The 20,633-nt window shown below is 34.5% G+C and overlaps 3 protein-coding genes across 3 annotated transcripts; all 3 read left to right on the plus strand.

Moving 5' to 3' along the window:
• The first annotated feature begins 1,946 nt into the window (after window positions 1-1,946).
• On the plus strand, window positions 1,947-5,941 carry LOC108200448 (sec-independent protein translocase protein TATC, chloroplastic). The gene is made up of 4 exons (XM_017368602.2): window positions 1,947-2,241; window positions 4,118-4,422; window positions 4,857-5,147; window positions 5,555-5,941. The coding sequence occupies exons 1-4, from the start codon at window positions 2,001-2,003 to the stop codon at window positions 5,762-5,764; spliced, it is 1,047 nt and encodes a 348-aa protein (XP_017224091.1). The 5' UTR covers window positions 1,947-2,000; the 3' UTR covers window positions 5,765-5,941.
• A 2,209-nt stretch (window positions 5,942-8,150) lies between these two features.
• Window positions 8,151-12,289, plus strand: LOC108202749 (ATP synthase subunit beta, mitochondrial). The gene is made up of 9 exons (XM_017371280.2): window positions 8,151-8,783; window positions 9,428-9,503; window positions 9,596-9,684; window positions 9,830-9,947; window positions 10,026-10,129; window positions 10,224-10,382; window positions 10,870-11,094; window positions 11,177-11,488; window positions 11,915-12,289. Exons 1-9 carry the CDS (start codon window positions 8,319-8,321, stop codon window positions 12,035-12,037), a joined length of 1,671 nt encoding a protein of 556 aa, XP_017226769.1. The 5' UTR covers window positions 8,151-8,318; the 3' UTR covers window positions 12,038-12,289.
• A 1,641-nt stretch (window positions 12,290-13,930) lies between these two features.
• LOC108200497 (fruit protein pKIWI502) lies at window positions 13,931-19,466 on the plus strand. The gene is made up of 5 exons (XM_017368669.2): window positions 13,931-14,424; window positions 17,768-17,867; window positions 17,991-18,086; window positions 18,191-18,271; window positions 18,813-19,466. Exons 1-5 carry the CDS (start codon window positions 13,985-13,987, stop codon window positions 18,873-18,875), a joined length of 780 nt encoding a protein of 259 aa, XP_017224158.1. The 5' UTR covers window positions 13,931-13,984; the 3' UTR covers window positions 18,876-19,466.
• Window positions 19,467-20,633: the final 1,167 nt, after the last annotated feature.

The following is a 20,633-nucleotide window of genomic DNA, read 5'->3' on the forward strand; positions in this document are numbered from 1 at the left end:
CACCATCTTCAGACTTCTGCTCATCTGCATAAGCATGAACTTCGTATTCCTGGACATGCCTCTCTTCTCAAGTAATCACCAAATTACAGGGACATCAAAAAGAGCTCCGGGCTACATAGCTTGTTTTGGTGTATAAGCATCAGTGAGACTGAGTTCTGATACCATGTTAAGTGACCAATTCTCCCAAAAACTCACGATGTTGGGAGGAGCGTTTACAAGGACATATTATTCTTTTAACAAAATTCCGGGCTGGAGCTAAAAGGTTTCATTAGTTCTTTGCGCCCCACAAGAGGTCCGAGAAGCAGAGACATAATACAATTTAGCACCATCATCGTAGACAACCAAAAGCCATGTCTTCAACTGTGTCAAGCACTGCATGAGGAGGCTGGGGATACAAATCGATATCATCACTCATCACACCTAGAATAACAATTTTTGATAAAAAAAAAAACCATGGGGCGTGGTCCATTCCCGCGTTTCTAAATTAAACGACGAGGCAATCAGCTACTATGAAATAGAATGTCTGATTCAGCTCCGAAACTAAAGAGACCCCTGCACCAAGAGCTACATTGTTTGGCATTGGCAAGACTTGCCTAGTCTCATCAACCGGAGAAAAGACTTCAAACAAGATATCCCCTTTACAAGATTGAATGTTTAATTTAACATTCATTTTTATAAGAGTAAAGATATAATTATAATAAGCTTAATAATACCCAAGCTAGCATATAGAATGTTTAGCATGTGTTTGGTTGGCGGTGAATGAGTCCAGTTTTTGGAAATCGCAAAGTATGTGTTGGTTTTTAGAGTAACTTATGAAATGAAATTCACTTGATGAGTAAATCATTCTTTCTATTGAATATTTTTTGCCAAACGCCTAATTCTCATTACCGCTTACCTTCCAAACGCATTCTTAATTTTTATTTTATTTATAAATCTCACAATAACTATTTATAATCTACTAAAACAAATTTTTCATATTTTTTTACTTATTAGAAGATTAAAATTAGACATAAAAAACCAAATATATCTAATCAAAATTTTGTGAGGATCTTTGTTATCCGAATCGGGATTGAAAAGCAAAATAACATCAGATCATCATCCGGATTAATTCGAGAATCAGAAGCAAACTAGATAAGATTTCAGAGATTTGGGGTTTCGAAATTGAGAACAGGATCCTAGATAGCGGTACCTAACTTATAAATCTCTTCGTATATTAAGTTGATTGAAAAGAACATACAATTTATCATATATTTCGTTTATAATATTTATCCATATATTTATAAAATAAATTTTTATAAATGATATCTAAATAATTTACATTTAAATATATATATTTAATAAATTTATTTTTATATGAAAAAGTAACCCCAGTATATAGTACGGGTTAAATGTTACTCTCTCCGTCTATTTGAATTGGTAATACTTTTTTTTACATTTCTTAACATGCATTTTAAGATGTACATAGAATATAGTTCTATAATTCATTTTTTGAATATATTTTTTCTAAATAAAAGTTTGGACATTAAATAATTTAAATTTGTGTTTAGAAGATGAAAATATTAAATAATTAATATAAATATATTATATAAAAGTTTTAAGATGTCTCAAAAATATTACTTTTCTTTAGTCTATTATATAAGTCGGTTGATTTTTAACGCGCATAAGAGGTTTGACAATATATCTAAAATTGATATTTTTAGTTTTTTATTTTCTGAATAAAAATATTTAATTTTATTTTTTTATAAAAAAAATAAGAACATAATTTTTATTATATGATCAAAATATCTAAAATTATGCGTAAAATGTCACTTCTATAATGGAATCTCATGGACACTAAATAGTTATTTTTAATATCGGGATGACTTTGGTATGTGGTAATCAAAATAAAGATTGCCATAGGGTTGACAAAAGAAAATTAATTTCTTAACTAAAAATATAGTATAAGGAAAGATGCATCACACCAGTCCTTCAAAGATTCTGTTAGGTGTAAGAACATCGAAATGGGAACCACCAGTGCTCTCAGCGTCAATTTACAACACCTCCACAATTATTCAGACCACCACCAACGTTGTCTTAATAACTCAAACACAAATTTCAGACCACCTCCTCAGCTTAGTTTCAGCTCACGATGTCCTAACCTGGGTATCTCAAATCAAAGAGATAGCTATAGAAAGTTGAGTAGTTTTGTTTGCTTTGCTGTTGAAGATGCAATAGAGACCAAACCTGTACCACCACTAGAAGGTATATATAATATATTATAAATCGATTTTTTTATTTTTTTTGGTGATATTTTCTTGATTTCTTGATCTGGGTGTTAACATTTTGATGCATTTTTATTGTTTTTCTGAAATTTTTGTGAAGGGTGTTTTATATTTTGGCTAATTAAGATGGGGTGGATTTGATTTGTCTTTTATGTTGTGCTAACTTTATTTTTCTGGGATCTGAATTGCAGTTGTTTTGTTGACAGCAGCTTTGTTTAGCTTATTGTCTGCATTTTAATCAATGACTGGTTTTTGTGTTTTTTGCTGAAGTGATTGTTAGTGGGTATTTCTTGAACTATCATGGATAAGCATGATATAAATTTCAAGTCTTCGTGAAGCCTTGAAATTTTAGGAGAGTTTGATAACTTAGCATGGTCTTTGTCTCGAAGCTAGAATTGTGTCATAAGTATTGTGTGGAACTTGGGATCTATCACACTTGTTTCCCCGGGATCTATCACACTTGTTTTGAAGGTCTGAATTCTAGTGTTTCAAGGCTGGCATAACCATCAGTATAACCCATCAGTAACAAGTTCAGTAAATGCATCCCCTGACATCAAATAAACGTGTTTACCGTATTACATACCTGCTGAAGAATTCTAGCATACTCTGTAGTCGGATTAATCTAATTATATTTTTCTGGAGTTCTATAATATATAGGTAGTTCAACCTTATAACTTTCTCTCAAGTGTGTCCTCATTTTCCAATAATTGCATCACTTGAAATTCCTAATGCAATTAATATTTCCACCATAAACATAATTGGACACATCTATGAGGGCGACTCAAGATTTGTAAGCATTCGTCAAAAACTTTCCCATTTCCACACCTCACTCATGATTCCTCTTCATTACACCATCATTCCGACCTTCAAATCTATTCATACACTCCATCACCATAGGTACCACAACCTGAGAATTGGCGATCCCTAGTTCCAAATCTATCCATTCTCTGGTTAACCCATTACCATACTCATGTGAAATGAATTGGAGGATGCAATTTTGCTATTTTCTCCGCAAAGTGCAAAAAAAGCAAACAGAAGCTGGACTGGACAAAAACCACTTATTACTTGTATAAAGATGACACCGGTGTCATTCACATAATTTCTGACATTACAGATGGTGGTGCTCCTCATCTGCATAGATAAAGTAAACATTTCTTAATTATGAAAATAGATTGCTCCTGCGTACATATAAACTTTTTAAATATTATCTTATTACATGCAAAACCTTATTCAAGGGTTTGAACATTATTGTCTGAATCATAATAAGTAGTTCTAATAGGCTTCGTTGGGGTTGAAAAGGTTAAATATAGTTGTTGTATGTGAAATGGACTATATTGGTCTTAGGTCACTTTAAGTTTCAACTTTGCTAGTTATTTTCTGTAGATCTTATGAACGCCACATAATCCTAAATAGTTGTCCAGGTTGAAGGAATTGAATGAAGGTCGGATTAATGAAATATATCAGAGAAGGTAAAGAACAATAGAGGAGGTGAGAGGCAAGCCAGATACTCTATATCCCTCCTCAATTAGGTCTAAGTATACATGTTATCTATCGATAGCTCTAATACCAATGTGAAAACCAATCCATCTAAAACCTTAAGGTGTTAGAGGAAGGCTCCAAACGGGGATCTTATGCTATATTTCAACAGTTGGCAACCACAAAAGTTTGACCTTGATTTTTTATTTCAGAATTGAACTTAATAATGTGAGATATACCATGTTGCTAAGTGTCTCTCTCTTACAGAGGATTAAGTTAAGTTCCATGTAGATCTTACGAACCAGGTTAGCTATTATTGCCATACAGTTTTGTGTGCGGTTTATGTAGATTTTAACATCACATATGTATTTCTTCTTCAGAGGTGAGTGATGGCACAAGCAGTGATTTAGTACAAAATGATGATTCAAAAAATGGAAGTGCCATATATAATTTCTTTTATCCCAGTAAAGAGCTCCTTCCAGAAGATGAAGAAATGACCATATATGATCACTTAGAGGAGTTGCGCGAGAGACTTTTTGTGTCAGTTTTGGGTGTTGGAGCTGCTATATTGGGATGTTTTGCCTATTCAAAAGAACTTATTATGATTCTTGAAGCTCCTGTCAGAACGCAAGGCGTTAGGTTTCTTCAATTAGCACCTGGAGAGTTTTTCTTCACAACTTTAAAGGTTTGAATCTTTTTTATGTAAACTATGATATCTTGGCATAAAATATGGCACACACTTGTAATATACTTCACCGCTTTTAGGTTATCTTTTCTTTGTTCATCATTTACCCTCTCATTCTGGTTCCCCTCCCGTCGGGAGCCTCCCAATATGAGAGTTCTGTATTTTTATTAGTGAAGGTTCTACATATAAATATGTGCTGTGTTTATATATATGTGTGCGAGTGAGTGTAAACACACACACACACACACATATGGTTTGCATTGTGGGTTTAATAACTACCCGTGAGTGTACAAAATATTCTCCAAGTTCTGTAGTGCTCCGAGTTCCTAGTTAAAAGCCGGTAACACGAGTTTCTGGCTTTCTGCCAAAGTAATCTCTGATAAGAATATTATCAGTAATAAATGAAGTAATACAAATTTCAAAATTTACTGCAGGTATCAGGATATTGTGGCCTCCTGTTAGGGAGCCCAGTGATTCTTTATGAGATCATAGCTTTTGTTTTGCCTGGTTTGACAAGGTCAGAGAGAAGATTCCTGGGCCCAATTGTTATAGGATCATCTGTACTCTTTTACGTGGGCATCGTCTTCTCGTACTTGGTTCTCACACCAGCAGCTTTGAACTTTTTTGTTAATTATGCAGAAGGGGTTGTGGAATCATTGTGGTCTATTGATCAGTACTTTGAGTTTGTGCTTGTTCTCATGTTTAGCACAGGTTTGTCGTTCCAGGTAATCAACATTGTTTCATCAGTGGGCCTAAGGTTATTTTTATTGCACCAACTATTTTACCTTCACTTTTTAATCTGATTCTTAACTCGTTTCTCAACACGAATAATCTTCGGAGTGTTTCTGGATAGAGAACATGAGAGTTGATGAAAACGTAATTCTGCTTTTGACACTATTCACAGGACAGCTATCTTTAATTTTCATATACTACAGCCGTTGTGTCTAACAAGTTCACAAATCATATTGGTCTATTCTAGATTAAGGTTTTAGACAAATTTTCTTGTCCAGGTTCCAGTGATACAACTTCTATTTCTTCAATTTTCATATGCTACAGCCGTTGTGTCTAACAAGTTCAAAAATTATATTGATCTATTCTAGATTTAGATTTTTAGACAAATTTTCTTGTCCAGGTTCCAGTGATACAACTTCTACTCGGGCAAGTTGGCTTAGTGTCCGGGGATCAAATGCTTTCAATTTGGAGATACGTCGTTGTTGGAGCCGTAGTTGCTGCTGCTATAGTCACACCATCCACCGATCCTCTTACGCAGTTGCTTCTTGCTGGACCACTTGTCGGTCTCTACTTTGGTGGTGCATGGACGGTAAAGCTTATGGGAAAATAATAAGTTATAGTTAATACTTTGACTAGCAAATAGAGTGGCTCTGTTTTGATGTCAGGATGTGTATAAAATGATACGATAGAATCAATGATAATATGTACTAGAATATGGATTATCACTGTGCTATTGAAGCAAAACATTCTCCTCTGAATATAACAATATAGATTGCTGGTATTAGAATCGATGGTGTAGGCGTAGCCATATACATTCGGGCTGGTATGAGATCGATTTCCTCCCCTAGGTATTATTTTGTCTGTGTAAGCTCTGCATTTGTAAGTACTGAAGTTCATGAGCACATAAGTTGTGCATCTTACAGGTTCATGTAAAACTATAATCCTGCCTGCATTGCAAATATTCATGAAAGCTCAATTTTTATGCCATGCAATCATCTTTTATGCTAGACTTTTTCAACGTAATATACATGACTATTACCTATAGTTATCTGTTTTGATGTGCACAGATGTGTTAAGGAGATATTGGAGCAAACTTTTACTTGTAAAATGAAATTAATAATGGTACTACTAAATTAAAAATATAAGAGTTGTCTTGAAAATAATGTTTAGTATCTGTCCCACTTCCTATAGTTCAGCCAGATCTATACTGACTTCGATTTTCAAGAAACTTCAGGAGTTGTTGAAATGGAAGGGGTATTTTGAATTGTAGTAAAATAAAATCATTTGGATTTCGCATTGCAGTAAAATAACTCATTTTTAAATTTATATAATATAAAGTTGACATGTATCATTTTTAAATTTATATTAAATCAAGTTGACATGTAATTGGCGACCGAAAAAATAGAAAATGATCTGTTGATGTTGTTAAGTTATCTTAGGAATATATTGCATTCTAGTAAAATAAAATCATTTGAGTTTTGCATTGCAGTAAAATAATTAATATTCAAAATTATATAATATCAAGTTTATTAGTAATTGGGTCCTAAAAAATAAAAAATGATTTGTTGGTGTTGTCAAGTTATCTTAGCATGATAGTTGATATGAGCCCAATTTTGGATAAATGAGATATTATATATGTAAAATTATCCTTATTGAGATATTATATATGTAAAATTATCCTTACACTGACCATTGAAATGAGCTCAATTTTGGATAAATTAGATATTGCATTTGTAATTAAATTGTTCATAATCGATAAAATATTTTTTTTAAGAATTAATAAATAAACTGGGAATTAATTCTCTTATTCGAAAAAATATATCTGTACGCAATCTGAGGTGTAGAAAAACATATTTTTACATATTATTTTTCATTTTTTTTCTGAATAAAATACAAATGTTATAATTTTAATCTGAAAAGAAAAATCTGAAAAATAATATATAGAATAAGTATGTTTGTTTGCAACTCAAATTATGTGAAAAAATCTGAAAATTATTCTGGAATCTAAGATGAAGAGCAGTTGAATGACAATAAAATTCATTTTTCGGCTATAAATTTACATTAGAACATCTAACGGATAAAAATATATTCTAATATTAAATTTTGTAATGTGAGCTCATATTCATACGCTAATAACTATTTTTTAGATTAGTGACAAATTCTGATTGATTTCAATTCTATCATATACACAAAAATTTCACCGGTCAAAATTTTCGGATTAAATGAAAATATTTATATTTTTAGAAAAAATAATAATAAATAATTATTAGTATGTGGAGGCAGAAAAAAAACCCTTTTAATATGAGTTTTATATCTAACAGGCCACTCGTTGTGTCGAAATGTCTCATTTGACCCACCCATCTCACTAAAGACTCATTTAGTCAACTATAAACCAAATATATATCATTTTAGCCACATCATTATTTATACATTTTTAGTTAATCATTTTTTTAAAAATCAATCGTATGTTTTTTTTTACTACAAAACCACTTCGAGTACTTTCATAATTGTCTCTAGTATTAATCAAAATAGTTTGAGAATTTCTAAAACAACATAGCTATTAAGTTAAAAAAATATATAGCTATAAATATATACATATTTATGTGATCACCCTAGTTGTGTTGCTTTAGTAATTCTCAAATTATTTTGATAAATACTAAAGACAATTATAAAGGTACTTCAAGTGATTTTGTAGTAAAAAAACAAACGGTTGATTTTTGATAAATGATTAAGTAAAAATGTACGAATAGTGATGTGGGTGAAATGATATATATTTGGTTTATAGTGACCTAAATGAGTCCTTAGTGTGATGGGGAGGTCAAATGAGATATTTTGACGAAGGTAGCTGTTTGATATAAAACCCCTTTTAATATTAACAAACCAAAACTTAAAAACCCAAAAAGCCCGTTCTAGTATTTCGTTTCCAAGATAAATAAGCCCATTAACCCAAATCCTTCGATTAAAACGACACCGTTGTCATCCTCTTCCAGACAACTTTCCTAACCAGTCGCCCAAGAGTAAAAGATAAAAACCCCACTCTTACCACCACTCGTAAAATCAGGAGACGACCAATCTCTACACAGTCCCCTCTTGTCTCTACACTTTTCAGATCACATTTCAAACCCTAAAATCTCTCTCCCTCTATCTCGCTATCTCTCTCCGCCATGTCTTCACGGCGGCTCCTCTCCACTCTCCTCCGCCACTCCTCTCGACGATCTACATTCTCTCCCAAACCACACGCCTCTCGTCTCTCTCCCCGGGCGAGCCGCCCCTCGCCGGCCGGTTTCCTCCTCAACCGCGTCGCTAACTACTCCACCTCCGCCGCCGCGCCGGCGACCACGGTTTCCGCCTCGCCGACCGGAGCCAACGCAGGCAAGATCACCGACGAGTTCACCGGAGCTGGAGCGATCGGGCAGGTGTGTCAGGTCATCGGTGCCGTGGTTGATGTGCGATTCGATGATGGATTGCCGCCGATTCTCACGGCGTTAGAAGTGATGGATAATTCGATTCGATTAGTGCTGGAAGTGGCGCAGCATTTGGGGGAGAATATGGTGAGGACTATTGCTATGGATGGGACTGAGGGACTTGTGAGAGGTCAACGTGTTCTCAATACTGGTTCCCCAATCACTGTAAGCTCATTTCGTTAATTAAATTCCGGTTACTTTTCGGGTTTTCGACGTTTTTGTATGTGTGTATATGTTTTCATTTCTAGTTCAAGGTCTTACAATATAATGTGTGTGTATGTGAGCATATTATAGCATTTCATAATTGTGTATTGTACAATTTGTTGGATATTTTGTTACCGGTGTTTACTCTAATGAGCTTTAACTGAGTGTGTGTGTGTGTGTGTGTGTGTGTGTGTGTGTGATATGTGATGTTGAAATATATTGGAATGTCGTAAGAATTCATGTGGATATAAGTTTCTAATATTTGAAAAAACGAAACTTTAAGAAAAATCTTTAGTGGCATAACGGAATTAAGATATAAAAGGTGGATTAGTAAACAAGGAAATTTGGTTTTTTAAGTGGATATATTTTTTTCACTAAAAATAAAGGTCTTTTAAAAAATATGACCTTGAAATTAGGCTTTAATTCTGTTTACTCTTTTTGAAGAAAGTTATTATACCATTTACAGTGTAGATCATGAGTTGTACTATAAATAGAGTTTATTATTATAAATATTGTTGCTTTGTGGGCGAATGTCCTAAATGTACATTTGATATTGTACTTTTTTCAGTTCACGGGGTTAACTTGTGTTTTCCTTGAAAATGTAGGTGCCTGTGGGTAGAGCTACCCTTGGTCGTATTATGAATGTTATTGGAGAGCCTATTGATCATAGAGGCGATATTAGTAAGTTAATAATCCTTGTCTGTTTCTTTTAATAATGAGATTTTAAAGTCAGTAGAAACACATGTCTTATTTTCTACCATCAACTGTAACAGAAACCGACCATTCCCTGCCAATTCATAGAGAAGCTCCTGCATTTGTTGAGCAGGCCACCGAACAGCAGATTCTTGTTACAGGAATTAAGGTAAGTTATCCGTTATTCTCCTGTTCTGACTTGTTAATACTTTCTATACACTCTGGTAGGAAGTCTAAGCATCATAAAATTATCCTTATATTCTTTGTACTGATAGATTTAACAATTGTTGAACCTTGTGATGTTTTCTAATTAGGTTGTTGATCTCCTTGCACCGTATCAAAGAGGTGGAAAGATTGGTCTTTTTGGTGGTGCTGGAGTGGGAAAAACTGTGCTTATTATGGAACTTATTAACAATGTTGCAAAAGCCCATGGTTGGTTTTTGCTCAAGTGCCCTTCTTAACATGTTTATCAATCAGGTTCTATATTGATTCCGCATTACTTGTGTGCAGGCGGTTTCTCTGTCTTTGCTGGTGTTGGTGAGCGTACACGAGAAGGTAATGATTTATACAGAGAAATGATTGAAAGTGGTGTGATCAAGCTGGGAGAGAAGCAGGTTCCTTAACTTATTGATCACTATTTACCCTCATATCTTCATGCTTATTCATTTAACTTAGTGAACATTTGATTTATTCTTTTCACTTATGTAGAGTGAAAGCAAATGCGCTCTTGTGTATGGTCAAATGAATGAACCCCCTGGTGCACGTGCTCGTGTCGGCCTTACTGGACTAACAGTTGCTGAACATTTCAGAGATGCTGAGGGTCAAGATGTGCTTCTTTTCATTGACAATATTTTCAGATTTACACAGGTGCTCATGCCTTCTCAGAACGATTTGGGTTTAATATCATTTTTAGCGTGCAATCATCATTATGTCGTCTTTTGTTTAAATGAAGAGAGTTAAATTATTTTTTTACATGTTTATATGTGGGGCTAGTAGATTATTAAATAAGTAGTATATTTATAATAAACCAATTTGTTATGGGCCTTAAGCTGTTAGATTAGTTTATTAGGGCTTGTTATTCCTATATGGACCTTAAGCTGTTAGATTATTTTATTAGGGTTATTATTTCTATATAAGCATTGTAATACCCATATATCATGGTAGACTTGATTATAAGAAATTATCAAATATTAAAACTGGGTCTCTTTCATAAGTTGTGATACGTTACTTTCTTTGGGAGACCCTCGGGTAGTGGGTTTTCTGCGGTTTATCCACCCAAGTTATATCAATTTATCGTTTTGTTTCTAATATTCCATCTTTCTGAAACTGTCCTGCATCATGTAACATCCTACAGGCTAACTCAGAGGTGTCTGCTCTGCTGGGTCGTATCCCATCTGCCGTCGGTTATCAACCAACTTTGGCTACTGATCTCGGAGGACTTCAAGAGCGTATTACTACAACAAAGAAAGGATCTATCACTTCTGTTCAAGCTATTTATGTGCCTGCTGATGACTTGACTGATCCAGCTCCTGCAACAACTTTTGCTCACTTGGATGCCACAACTGTGTTGTCTCGTCAGGTCTGCCATAACTTGTGCTGGCACAATTATTTCTTTATGTTATAAATATTGTTAATATTTTTCATCTTTCTCAAATTTTCAGATCTCCGAGCTTGGTATCTATCCAGCTGTCGACCCTCTTGACTCTACATCTCGTATGCTTTCTCCTCATATTTTGGGGGAGGAACATTACAATACTGCTCGTGGTGTACAAAAAGTGCTTCAGAATTACAAGAATTTGCAAGATATTATTGCTATTTTGGGGATGGACGAGCTAAGTGAAGACGACAAGTTGACAGTTGCTCGTGCTCGCAAAATTCAAAGGTTCTTGAGCCAGCCTTTCCATGTTGCAGAAGTTTTCACTGGTGCTCCTGGAAAGTACGTGGAGTTGAAGGAGAGCATTACCAGCTTCCAGGTGAGTTGGTTTGTAATAATTTGGTTTGTGGACCCCTTTACCTTTGAATGATGCCAATTAGATTTCATTGTTTGCCTGAAAACTTATGTCTAATGGTAGTTGCCATATCTAATTCCTGAATATTGGTAATTATTACGGATAACACATATGAGTTCTTGATGGATTAGCTGCACTCATGTAGGAAATATTGACATTAAAATTTATTGATAGTTTGTGTCTTTGTGAGCATTTCTGTTCAGATGCTTTATGTTTCTAATATCTATAATTTAATTAGCCAAGGATTTGCTGTTGAAAATCTTCTTGTAATGTCAAATTCTTCAATTATGTCAACACAATTTTCCTTTTTATTAATTTTTTATATTAAGCAGGCATTATATGTGTACATCTATGTCACGGTATTGTTTCTTACTTTCCTGTTTTCATCAGGGTGTTTTGGATGGGAAGTTTGATGACCTTTCAGAACAGTCATTTTACATGGTTGGAGGAATTGAAGAGGTTATGGCCAAGGCAGAGAAGATTGCCAAGGAGAATGCCGCCTCGGCAAATTAATCTGGGACTTCCCCCCTTTCTTGACAATTACGAAATTTATTACCTTTGCTTAAATTGGCGATGTAAGCGCCAGGAATTTTATTTCCTGAACCAATTGTGTTGGGTTTTTGCTTCTGATTACAAGATTGTGATAGGGAAACAGAGTGGAGTGCCATCAATAGAAAGCCCCCCTTCTGTTTTAATATATCACCTAATAAGGGGGATAAGGTGGACATGCATATTTTTCTTTAGTTCATTGGATGTGTTACATGATATCCCTCCCAGGACTCCGTATTACTCCAAAAAGTTTTCTGAAGTTGCGTTGTTACTTTTCAAGAAAGAATGAATTTAGGTTAACTTTCTATTTGTATTTCGACTTTTTGAAGTAGAGGGATTAAATTTTAAATCTAGGTGGTTAGAAATGTAATCGCTGAACGAATAAAAGCCAGGAACATTAACCCAAAACATTGCCCAAATGTTATTATAGTCCACTGAATCTTAAAAGGCTCCATCTATTAGTATCCACCAAGACTATGAGAATTTATCATATAATGGGTGATGTAACCCAGAAAAATAATCACTCAGCTCGATCCGTCTACGTTTCACGTGATTGATAAATTCGTTTTGAAACAAATTAATTGAAACTTGCCGAGATTTCTACTTGATATTCATTTCGTATGATTGATAAATTCGTTTCGAAGCCAAATCAAGTGAGACTCTGCATGGACACAAAATTATCATATAATGTTTCTCGATAGATATTGGAGTAAACTTTATAACTAATGCGCTAAAGCAGTACTGAAACCCACGATACTTAAAAATGATACACGCGAACCATTCGTTTGGAAACGCCCCGCTTAAAAATTCGTCAAAATTCGATTTAGGACGGGTTTGATTCGGCCCGGACCAACCCGTTATATTTTACGAAACGATCGGTCCATGAATTAACAAGCCACAGACATAATGACCCGGGGTTCGACGAACGAACAAATTCGGCGAAGTCAACGAGCCGAGTCAATGAGCTAGATTTGGCCCGCGAATCAGATTCAGTCCGCGAGTTTTTTATTTTTGTAATTTTAAAATTTGTCTGGTGTAGTTTTATTTTTTTTATGTATCGATGCGGTTTGTTTCGTTTTTTTTAGAGAGGAGTCCTCTCAAATTATTTGTAAAATATCTTTTTAATTAATAAAATTTATACGAAGTACCGTTCTCTTTATTTTTATTTTAATTAATATATATGTGATAATTTAAGATAACTGAACACGAATATAGGAGTTAACCGGACGCGAATTATTCGCGAATCACTAATTGATTCATGAATCGCGAATAATTCGCGGTTTAAAGCTGGCTGAGTAGGTATGTTCGTCTTGAATATTTTTTTTTTGGACTTCTTTTATTTACAAAATAATAAATTTATTTAAAAATATTTTGATTAAATGTAATTGAAATATAAAATTAAAATTATAAAAAAATAATAAAAATGTATCGTTTCAACTCGTGAACCCACGAATCGGTTCACGAGTACGAGTTGATTCACTAGTATTCGGCCCGGAACCGGATTGACCCGCGTAACCAAGCGGGCCGGTTACGAATTATATAGTTGTAACCGGGCATGATGGAAATTCGGTCCCGACCGCCAGTTTGACCACCTCTAGGAAGTACATTTTACAAAAATCAACCTTATTTTTTTTATTTTCCTCAATTTCTTGTTATTTTCATTTTCAATTTTGATAATTCCAAATATAACCTCTAAATTTAAATAGATTGATAAATAATTATGTGAGTTTTGATTATTAGGAAAACCACAATCAGTACTAATTATTAGGAAAACCACAATCAGTGAATTAAAGTACAATTTTTTATTAAACAATTTTTGTTAAACAAATATAAATACTCATTAATTTTTGACAGGAGGAACCAATTTCGCGGGAGCCGCCCTTGACCATCTCTCTCGATCGAGTCTCTCTGATGACCTCGAGCACGCTCCTCCTCCGGCGCGTCCTCTCCACCGCCGCTGCTCTCCGTCAAACCAGCGCCTCTCTCCACCCAGTCTCTCTCTCCTCAATCTCTCCCGCCGCCGAGTCTCTCTTCCACGTCTCTCTCGACGTCTCCTCCTCTCCCTCTCTCGTCTCCTCCTACACTCGGCCCGGCCAGTACCTCCAGCTTCGCCTACCTCATAATAACAGATCGACGTTATTAGCGATTGCTTCGCCGCCGTCGCTCGCGGAATCGAGCGGCGTGTTTGAGTTTCTGGTGAAGAGTGTGCGTGGATCGACGGCCGAGATGTTGTGTGAATTGAAGGAAGGTGATATCGTTGAATTGAGTCACGCAATCGGGAACGGTTTCGAGGTCGAAGAGATTCGACGGTGTGAGACTGTGTTTATTTTCGCTACGGGATCTGGAATTAGGTAAATTGTTTTTATTCCATGAAATTATGTTAAATTTAAGCGTGATACTTTTTTTTTTTGAATTTTGTTTGAGTTGGTTGCTAGTTTGTTGTTTCGGTTGCGGTTTTCTGAGGTGTAGGCAGAGTTTATATAACGTCGAAATGACTAGGTGAGATAGGAATGAAATGAGGAATTATTTGATTTAATAGCTGCAACTGTGCCTCCAGTTGCTATGACTTTTGTTCATTTACGTATTAATACACAATAGTTTTGTTTGAATTACTAGCTAGGTTTGTGCAATTGGTTGCAATTGTTTTGAATCAACAGCATCAATAACTGAATAGAATGAGCCTGAAGATTGGAATGAATTTACATATTTCTCAAATTAATAGCTACCTGCCGACCATTGTGTTCCTGGTTGCTATGGATTATGTTCATTAACACGTTATGATATGGCAGTCCTGTTCGGACTGATGACTAGTTTTTTGCTTTCTGTTGCTGTTTTATACTCTAGTATGTATACAAATACAATGAATGGAATGATGTAGGAATGAAATGAGAAGCTGTGAAGAGAATGGAAGAGGAAAGTGTAAAAAAAAGAAGGGAAACAGCGATAATTAGTACCTACACTGCTGCTTGTGATTGCGTTTTTCCTGTATATCAGGATGTATAGAACAAACTAGGTATGAGTGAATCACTAGTTGAGATAGGAATGAAATGGGAAACCGCGAATATATGAAAGGTTAAAGTAAAGTGCTGAAGAAAGAAAAGGATATAAATTACAAATATTCTTATGCAATATTACCTAGTTTGGTTCTTCTGCTTGTTTGTTATATAATGATATCCACACCCTTTTAAATCTCGATTTGGTTTGGTTGGAAGAAATTAGAATTGTCGTAGAAAGTAAATGAGGAATTGTGAAAAGAAAGAAAAGACAGAGAATTGTAAAAAAAAGAAGACTGGAAGAGTGAATGAAAGGTACAATTATCCCAGGATGAGCTTTGCGAAAGACGTGAGTTGGGGCAGTTTTTTTTTATAAATAGAATGGAGGAAGAACTGAAAATTATTATCATTTTCCTAAGAAAAAGTTTAAATATTATTTCATTCTCGCCCAGTCATTTCTTTCCGGGTGAACACAACCTCAATTATTTGTTTATCAAACATAAATATGAAGTATGAATTAGTAATATATTTATGCACAATATCTGAATTTGCAAATCCAGTAGAATACAAGTAGAGTGTAGGGGAAAAAAATAGGGCGGTGTTCTCAAATGCTCCGAGTTCTTTATAAGCTCAGACGTCTGTTAATTGGACTGACATGGGATTTGATATGACTTTGTGCTTCTTCCTTGTAATATAAATTGCTTGATGCTAATAAGTCACAGTAATCCCATTGTAAATTCTTTTATTGTTTCATAATTCTGTATCTAGAACTATTGTTGCTCGTCATTTTTAGCGTGGAAGTCATAATATCATAAGTTGTTGCCAATAACTGATAACTAATATCACTTTCCTGAAACTGAAGATTAAATTTCTACCCTTTTTAATATATATTTCAATATTTAAAACTGTGGATCCTAGAAGCCCATTTTTTAAATCCCTGTGAATGCATTGCTGAAGAATGATTTGGCCTATGCTGTATATATATTATGCATCTGTAGAAATCACAATAATTAACTTATGCAACAGAATTGTTTCATACTGACCTAATCTCGAATATTACAAGAATCCTCACCTATGGTGGAACTTGCCACTTAGTGTCTGTTACATTACTACTTATAGGCACATCACATAGTATGTCGGTTTTGGTGATGGCTTTACGTAGTATGTCGGTTTTGGTGATGGCCTTATATGTAAACACCATCTTTGTTGCTGCCAATTTTGTACCATCTAAATTAGCAAACAATGGAAAAATATAATTCTATCTCTATTGGTATATATTTGTACCATTGCGTTGGCCGTTGCATATAATTCAAAAGCATTATAAGCTTTGATATTATCAAAAATAAAATACAGAGAAATAAGAATATAGACCTGTCAGGTTGTAGTATTTGTGCGAAAGATGCGTCGAAACCTATGTTAGCCGGACTCGGCTAAAAGTGTCCAACATGGATACGTGTCAGAGTGTTGGACTTGGCAATATTCTGAACATTTTACATGTTTTTGGCTTAAAATAAGTGTCAGAGTGTCCATGCCCATGTCCGAGTGTCCGACACGGGTAATTGAGGCAAAATGAAGAGTCGGGGTAACATAAGTCGAAACTATACAGTTATACTAGAAGTAGATACATGCCTCTTTGAACTACTTAGACCATGTCCAACCCATAATGCTAAAATAGTGTAAATATTCTACCATTATAGTGTGGAAGTTACAATATTTGCAAAACCAACTCTTACCCATTTACACTATATATTACACAAAAGAATATTTTGTCTATAACAAAGATATATTCTTCCTAAGTTCTCAAAAGTACTGCTTTTTTGGGATATAATAGGATATAAAGGGAATAAAATTTTTTTTTGTTAACAAATATAATCGTGACACCAAATTTGGTGTCAGATGTTCATTTGGTGTTTTTTAAAAACTTTTGGAGTCGGGTGGAGCTGATTTTACACTAAATTTTATTGTGTTATAGTGTTGTGTTGGACATCCGCGTATATTATACTGTTTGGAAATTACTAATAGGCAATGGTAGTAGTTAAGAGTGCAGTAGGCCAAATGAGTAATTTCACATTCAGTCTGTAAATAGCACTCTTGTTTGTACTTCTTATTTGTGATATGAAATGGATGTATTTACACCAACCTCCTCTTCCTCTATAAGTGATATTCACTTTCTCTCTCCATGGTTTCTACTTTAATCTCTCTCTCTCTCTCTCTTTCTCTGCTTAATTTCTCTCATAATCTCATTTCTTTCAGTATCTTTTTATATTCTTTATGGTCTTCTTCTAATCTGTCTATTTCTCTATTCTATGTTAATTACTGCATTATAACTAGAAAACACCAAAAACAGTCGCCTTTACAGTTCAGGAACCTATAGTTTCCAACATATACTATTATGCTTGAAGTAGATACTCAAGTCATACAAACTACTGTTGTTCTCTTTGTATTTTGAGCAGTAAATAATATTTATGAGTTAGCTTTCCTGACTAAAACACTTGCATTCTAATAGATCTGATGGCTAGAAATATTATGTGTTATTTTATAAAAACAATGACTAAAATCAACACTCAAGTCATTTTTGGCGAACTTGTTAAGTATAGAGATTGCTCATTCTGTACTCCCCAGGATCGCCTTATTGTCCAAACCTGCTTTTCGGTATGTTTTTCTTTGATATGGTAGTGATCCCCCTTTTTGTCTCATGCAGCCCAATCCGATCTCTAATTGAGACGGGGTTCAACGCTGACGAGAGGTCTGATGTGAGACTCTACTATGGTGCAAGAAACCTTATTAGAATGGCTTACCAGGTTGGTTAGTATGTTGCTAATCATGTGAATGTTTTCTTATTCTGACCTGTAACAAAATGATTAATCTCAAACATTTAACTTTGACAAATTGACTTTAAGCTTGTCTGTCTTTTATTATGCTAGGATAGGTTCAAAGATTGGGAATCATCCGGAGTTAGAATTGTGCCTGTATTATCTCAACCGAGTGATAACTGGACCGGTGAACGCGGCTTTGTACAGGTAACTAGTGTATTTACTTTACACCTCCCTAGGCTTTCTGACGTGTGTTGCTGTAGCACTGTTAATATTCAAGTTGAAGTGTTCTAAAAACGTATTAATTGCAGGCCGCTTTTTCTAGATCCAAAAAAATTTACAACCCTCATTCTACTGGTGCAGTGCTCTGCGGTCATAGACAAATGGCTGAGGTCAGTTATCAGTACTAGCAATATAATTTGTTGTTTTGCTTTGGTTAAGTTATTGCTGATTTGATCTTTCTTGCAATCAAGCATTTTATTTCTGGCAAGTTCAGACTGACTCTGCTTTTTGATCAAGCACTCTAACGGTCTAACCCTTAAACCTTGTTAGCCACTGCATCCATCACTAGCATGAAGATCTGGATACCTTGGTTATCTTTTAGATAGATTTTATAGAATAATTGTGTTTCCCAGAGTATAATAGTATTGTACTTTGATTTTGATTTTTAAAAATATGAGCAAACTGAATTTTAGAAATAAATCTTCGGGGCTGATGGATAACAGATATCAATTATCTGTAATTCTATAAATTTACTGTGAAACGCCTATTCTTTAGAGGCATGCCCAATTGAATTTATCAAAAAAACACTTAATTATTCAGCAAGATGTACTATAGACTGGTAGGTGATATTAGAGGATAATTCTTTTTGTTTTCCAACTTCTGTCCAAAGAATATTTTAATGGTCATAGTTATTTTGTATGTATTTTGTAGGATATCACTTCTGCTCTTGTGTCTGATGGAGTTTCTATTAGGAAAATTTTGAAGAACATCTAATGGTAGTCAGCTAAGTTTGTTGTATCATTGCTGAGGAACAGATAAATTATTCCATTACTCATTCTGCAGTGCTAGGTGTTACAGTTGCAAAATAATATCAGATCTCTAAAAATATTAGAGACACTTGGAGGTTTTTTCCCCTTATCAAGGCTCCTTCCAAGTAGTGGATTATTTGTTAAGCTTAGATTTAAGTTGAAAAATTAGTAGCTTGGATTAGAACGCAAGACATTTATGCCATGGTGAAGATTTCAAGGTGAAGATTAGCTTGGACTAGAAAGAAAGACACTTGCCCATCGCCCATCGGAGTAAACCATGATGGACATTCCTCGGAATTTTGAACTTATAAACAATATAAAGCATCTGCGGACTTGCACCATACAGAAGAAAAGAAAGACATTTATATACTATACTCAATACTCTCTCTCTCTTTATACTATAAAGCCCCTGTACTTGTCAACTATGTAACTATGGATCATCTTTAGAGTGACTGAGTGAGTACTTCATTATAGACCTTTTTGATGAATTTTTAAGTAATATAATTGTTGGTGATCAGTGCTTACTGCAAATATAGAGTATTGTTATTTACCTTGAGTTGCTGATTCAACTTAAGCTGAATTCCTTTCTTTTTAATACGTCAAAATACTGCAATCTTTTTCACTTTTGGGCTCAAGATATACTTAATTTTTGGACTTTTAAATATTTGTTTTGTAAATGTTATTAAAAACTCAAAAACTGAAAAATCAAAATTTGACTACCGAAAACCGAAAACCGAAACCAAACCGAAATTATTTCGGTTTTCGGTTAACCGAACCGAACGCACTCTACTTTTTAATATGGGGGTTGGTCCAATCTTTATTTTTTTTTAAGGATAAGATGTCAAATATCAATATCCGAAACAATGATCTTAAACATCACTTTGCAATTCAAAATAACAGATTGTATCATTTTACAATTCAAAACAAAAGATTGTCTAACATTTATTCTTTTTTACTTCTTAAAGACAAAATGACAGATTGTGTAACGTTTTAAATTCCTAAACCCTATTTCATGTAGCATGCGTTTTACTCTAAACTCCAAATTGTGTTATGTTTTATAGTGATATGATGTGACGTTTTCTTTTAAGAATCAAAACGCAAAATTATCCATCATTAATTAGTGATAGTTCAAATTATTTTTTACAACTCTAGTTTCTTGGACATTATTTAAAAAATACACGAGCCCTCTTCTCCCGTTTTGTAAATGGCAAGTTTTGTGATGCGTTCATATGTACATACAAATATACAATCCCCATTTTGCCACAGTATAAGAAATTGGGATTAGACAAGTCAAGCGCACATGTAACCTTGCAGTACCCCACGGTCAGTAAGCCGTTAATTCCTCTGCACCATAGTCTCAATGACAAGTTAGAGCAAGTCCAACACTATGCTAAGGGCTTCTCTAAAAATATTATAAAATAATACTTCCTCCGTCCCCTGAGTATTATACATTGGGGGACGGGGACGCGGCACGGATTTTAATGCTCCTGTAAAGTGTGGTTGTGAAATTAATTTTTAAAATTTTATTTTTCTGAATTAAAGTTTGGATGTTATATTTTTATTCAGAAAAAGAAAATCTCAAAAATAAGTTACGGAACTGTGTTTTATAAGAGCATTGAAATGCGTGTCGAGCAGTTGAAAAGAAACGTATACAATTAAATGGGACAGAGGGAGTATGTCTTAGTGATTTAGCACAAGATTTAGCACATGAGCTCCAATAGTA

This window comes from Daucus carota, chromosome 9 (genome assembly GCF_001625215.2).
Source record: "Daucus carota subsp. sativus chromosome 9, DH1 v3.0, whole genome shotgun sequence".
In the NCBI taxonomy this organism is placed as follows: domain Eukaryota; kingdom Viridiplantae; phylum Streptophyta; class Magnoliopsida; order Apiales; family Apiaceae; genus Daucus; species Daucus carota.

Bases quoted from the DNA above. Each gene is read 5' to 3' on its own strand.
- LOC108200448 (XM_017368602.2), top strand. From the start codon at position 2,001: ATGGGAACCACCAGTGCTCTCAGCGTCAATTTACAACACCTCCACAAT. The intron at 2,242-4,117 runs GTATATATAATA...TTTCTTCTTCAG, and splicing joins ACCTGTACCACCACTAGAAG to AGGTGAGTGATGGCACAAGC. The intron at 4,423-4,856 runs GTTTGAATCTTT...AATTTACTGCAG, and splicing joins TTTTCTTCACAACTTTAAAG to GTATCAGGATATTGTGGCCT.
- LOC108202749 (XM_017371280.2), top strand. From the start codon at position 8,319: ATGTCTTCACGGCGGCTCCTCTCCACTCTCCTCCGCCACTCCTCTCGA. The intron at 9,685-9,829 runs GTAAGTTATCCG...TTTTCTAATTAG, and splicing joins TTCTTGTTACAGGAATTAAG to GTTGTTGATCTCCTTGCACC. The intron at 10,130-10,223 runs GTTCCTTAACTT...TCACTTATGTAG, and splicing joins TCAAGCTGGGAGAGAAGCAG to AGTGAAAGCAAATGCGCTCT.
- LOC108200497 (XM_017368669.2), top strand. From the start codon at position 13,985: ATGACCTCGAGCACGCTCCTCCTCCGGCGCGTCCTCTCCACCGCCGCT. The intron at 17,868-17,990 runs GTTGGTTAGTAT...TTATTATGCTAG, and splicing joins TTATTAGAATGGCTTACCAG to GATAGGTTCAAAGATTGGGA. The intron at 18,272-18,812 runs GTCAGTTATCAG...TGTATTTTGTAG, and splicing joins GTCATAGACAAATGGCTGAG to GATATCACTTCTGCTCTTGT.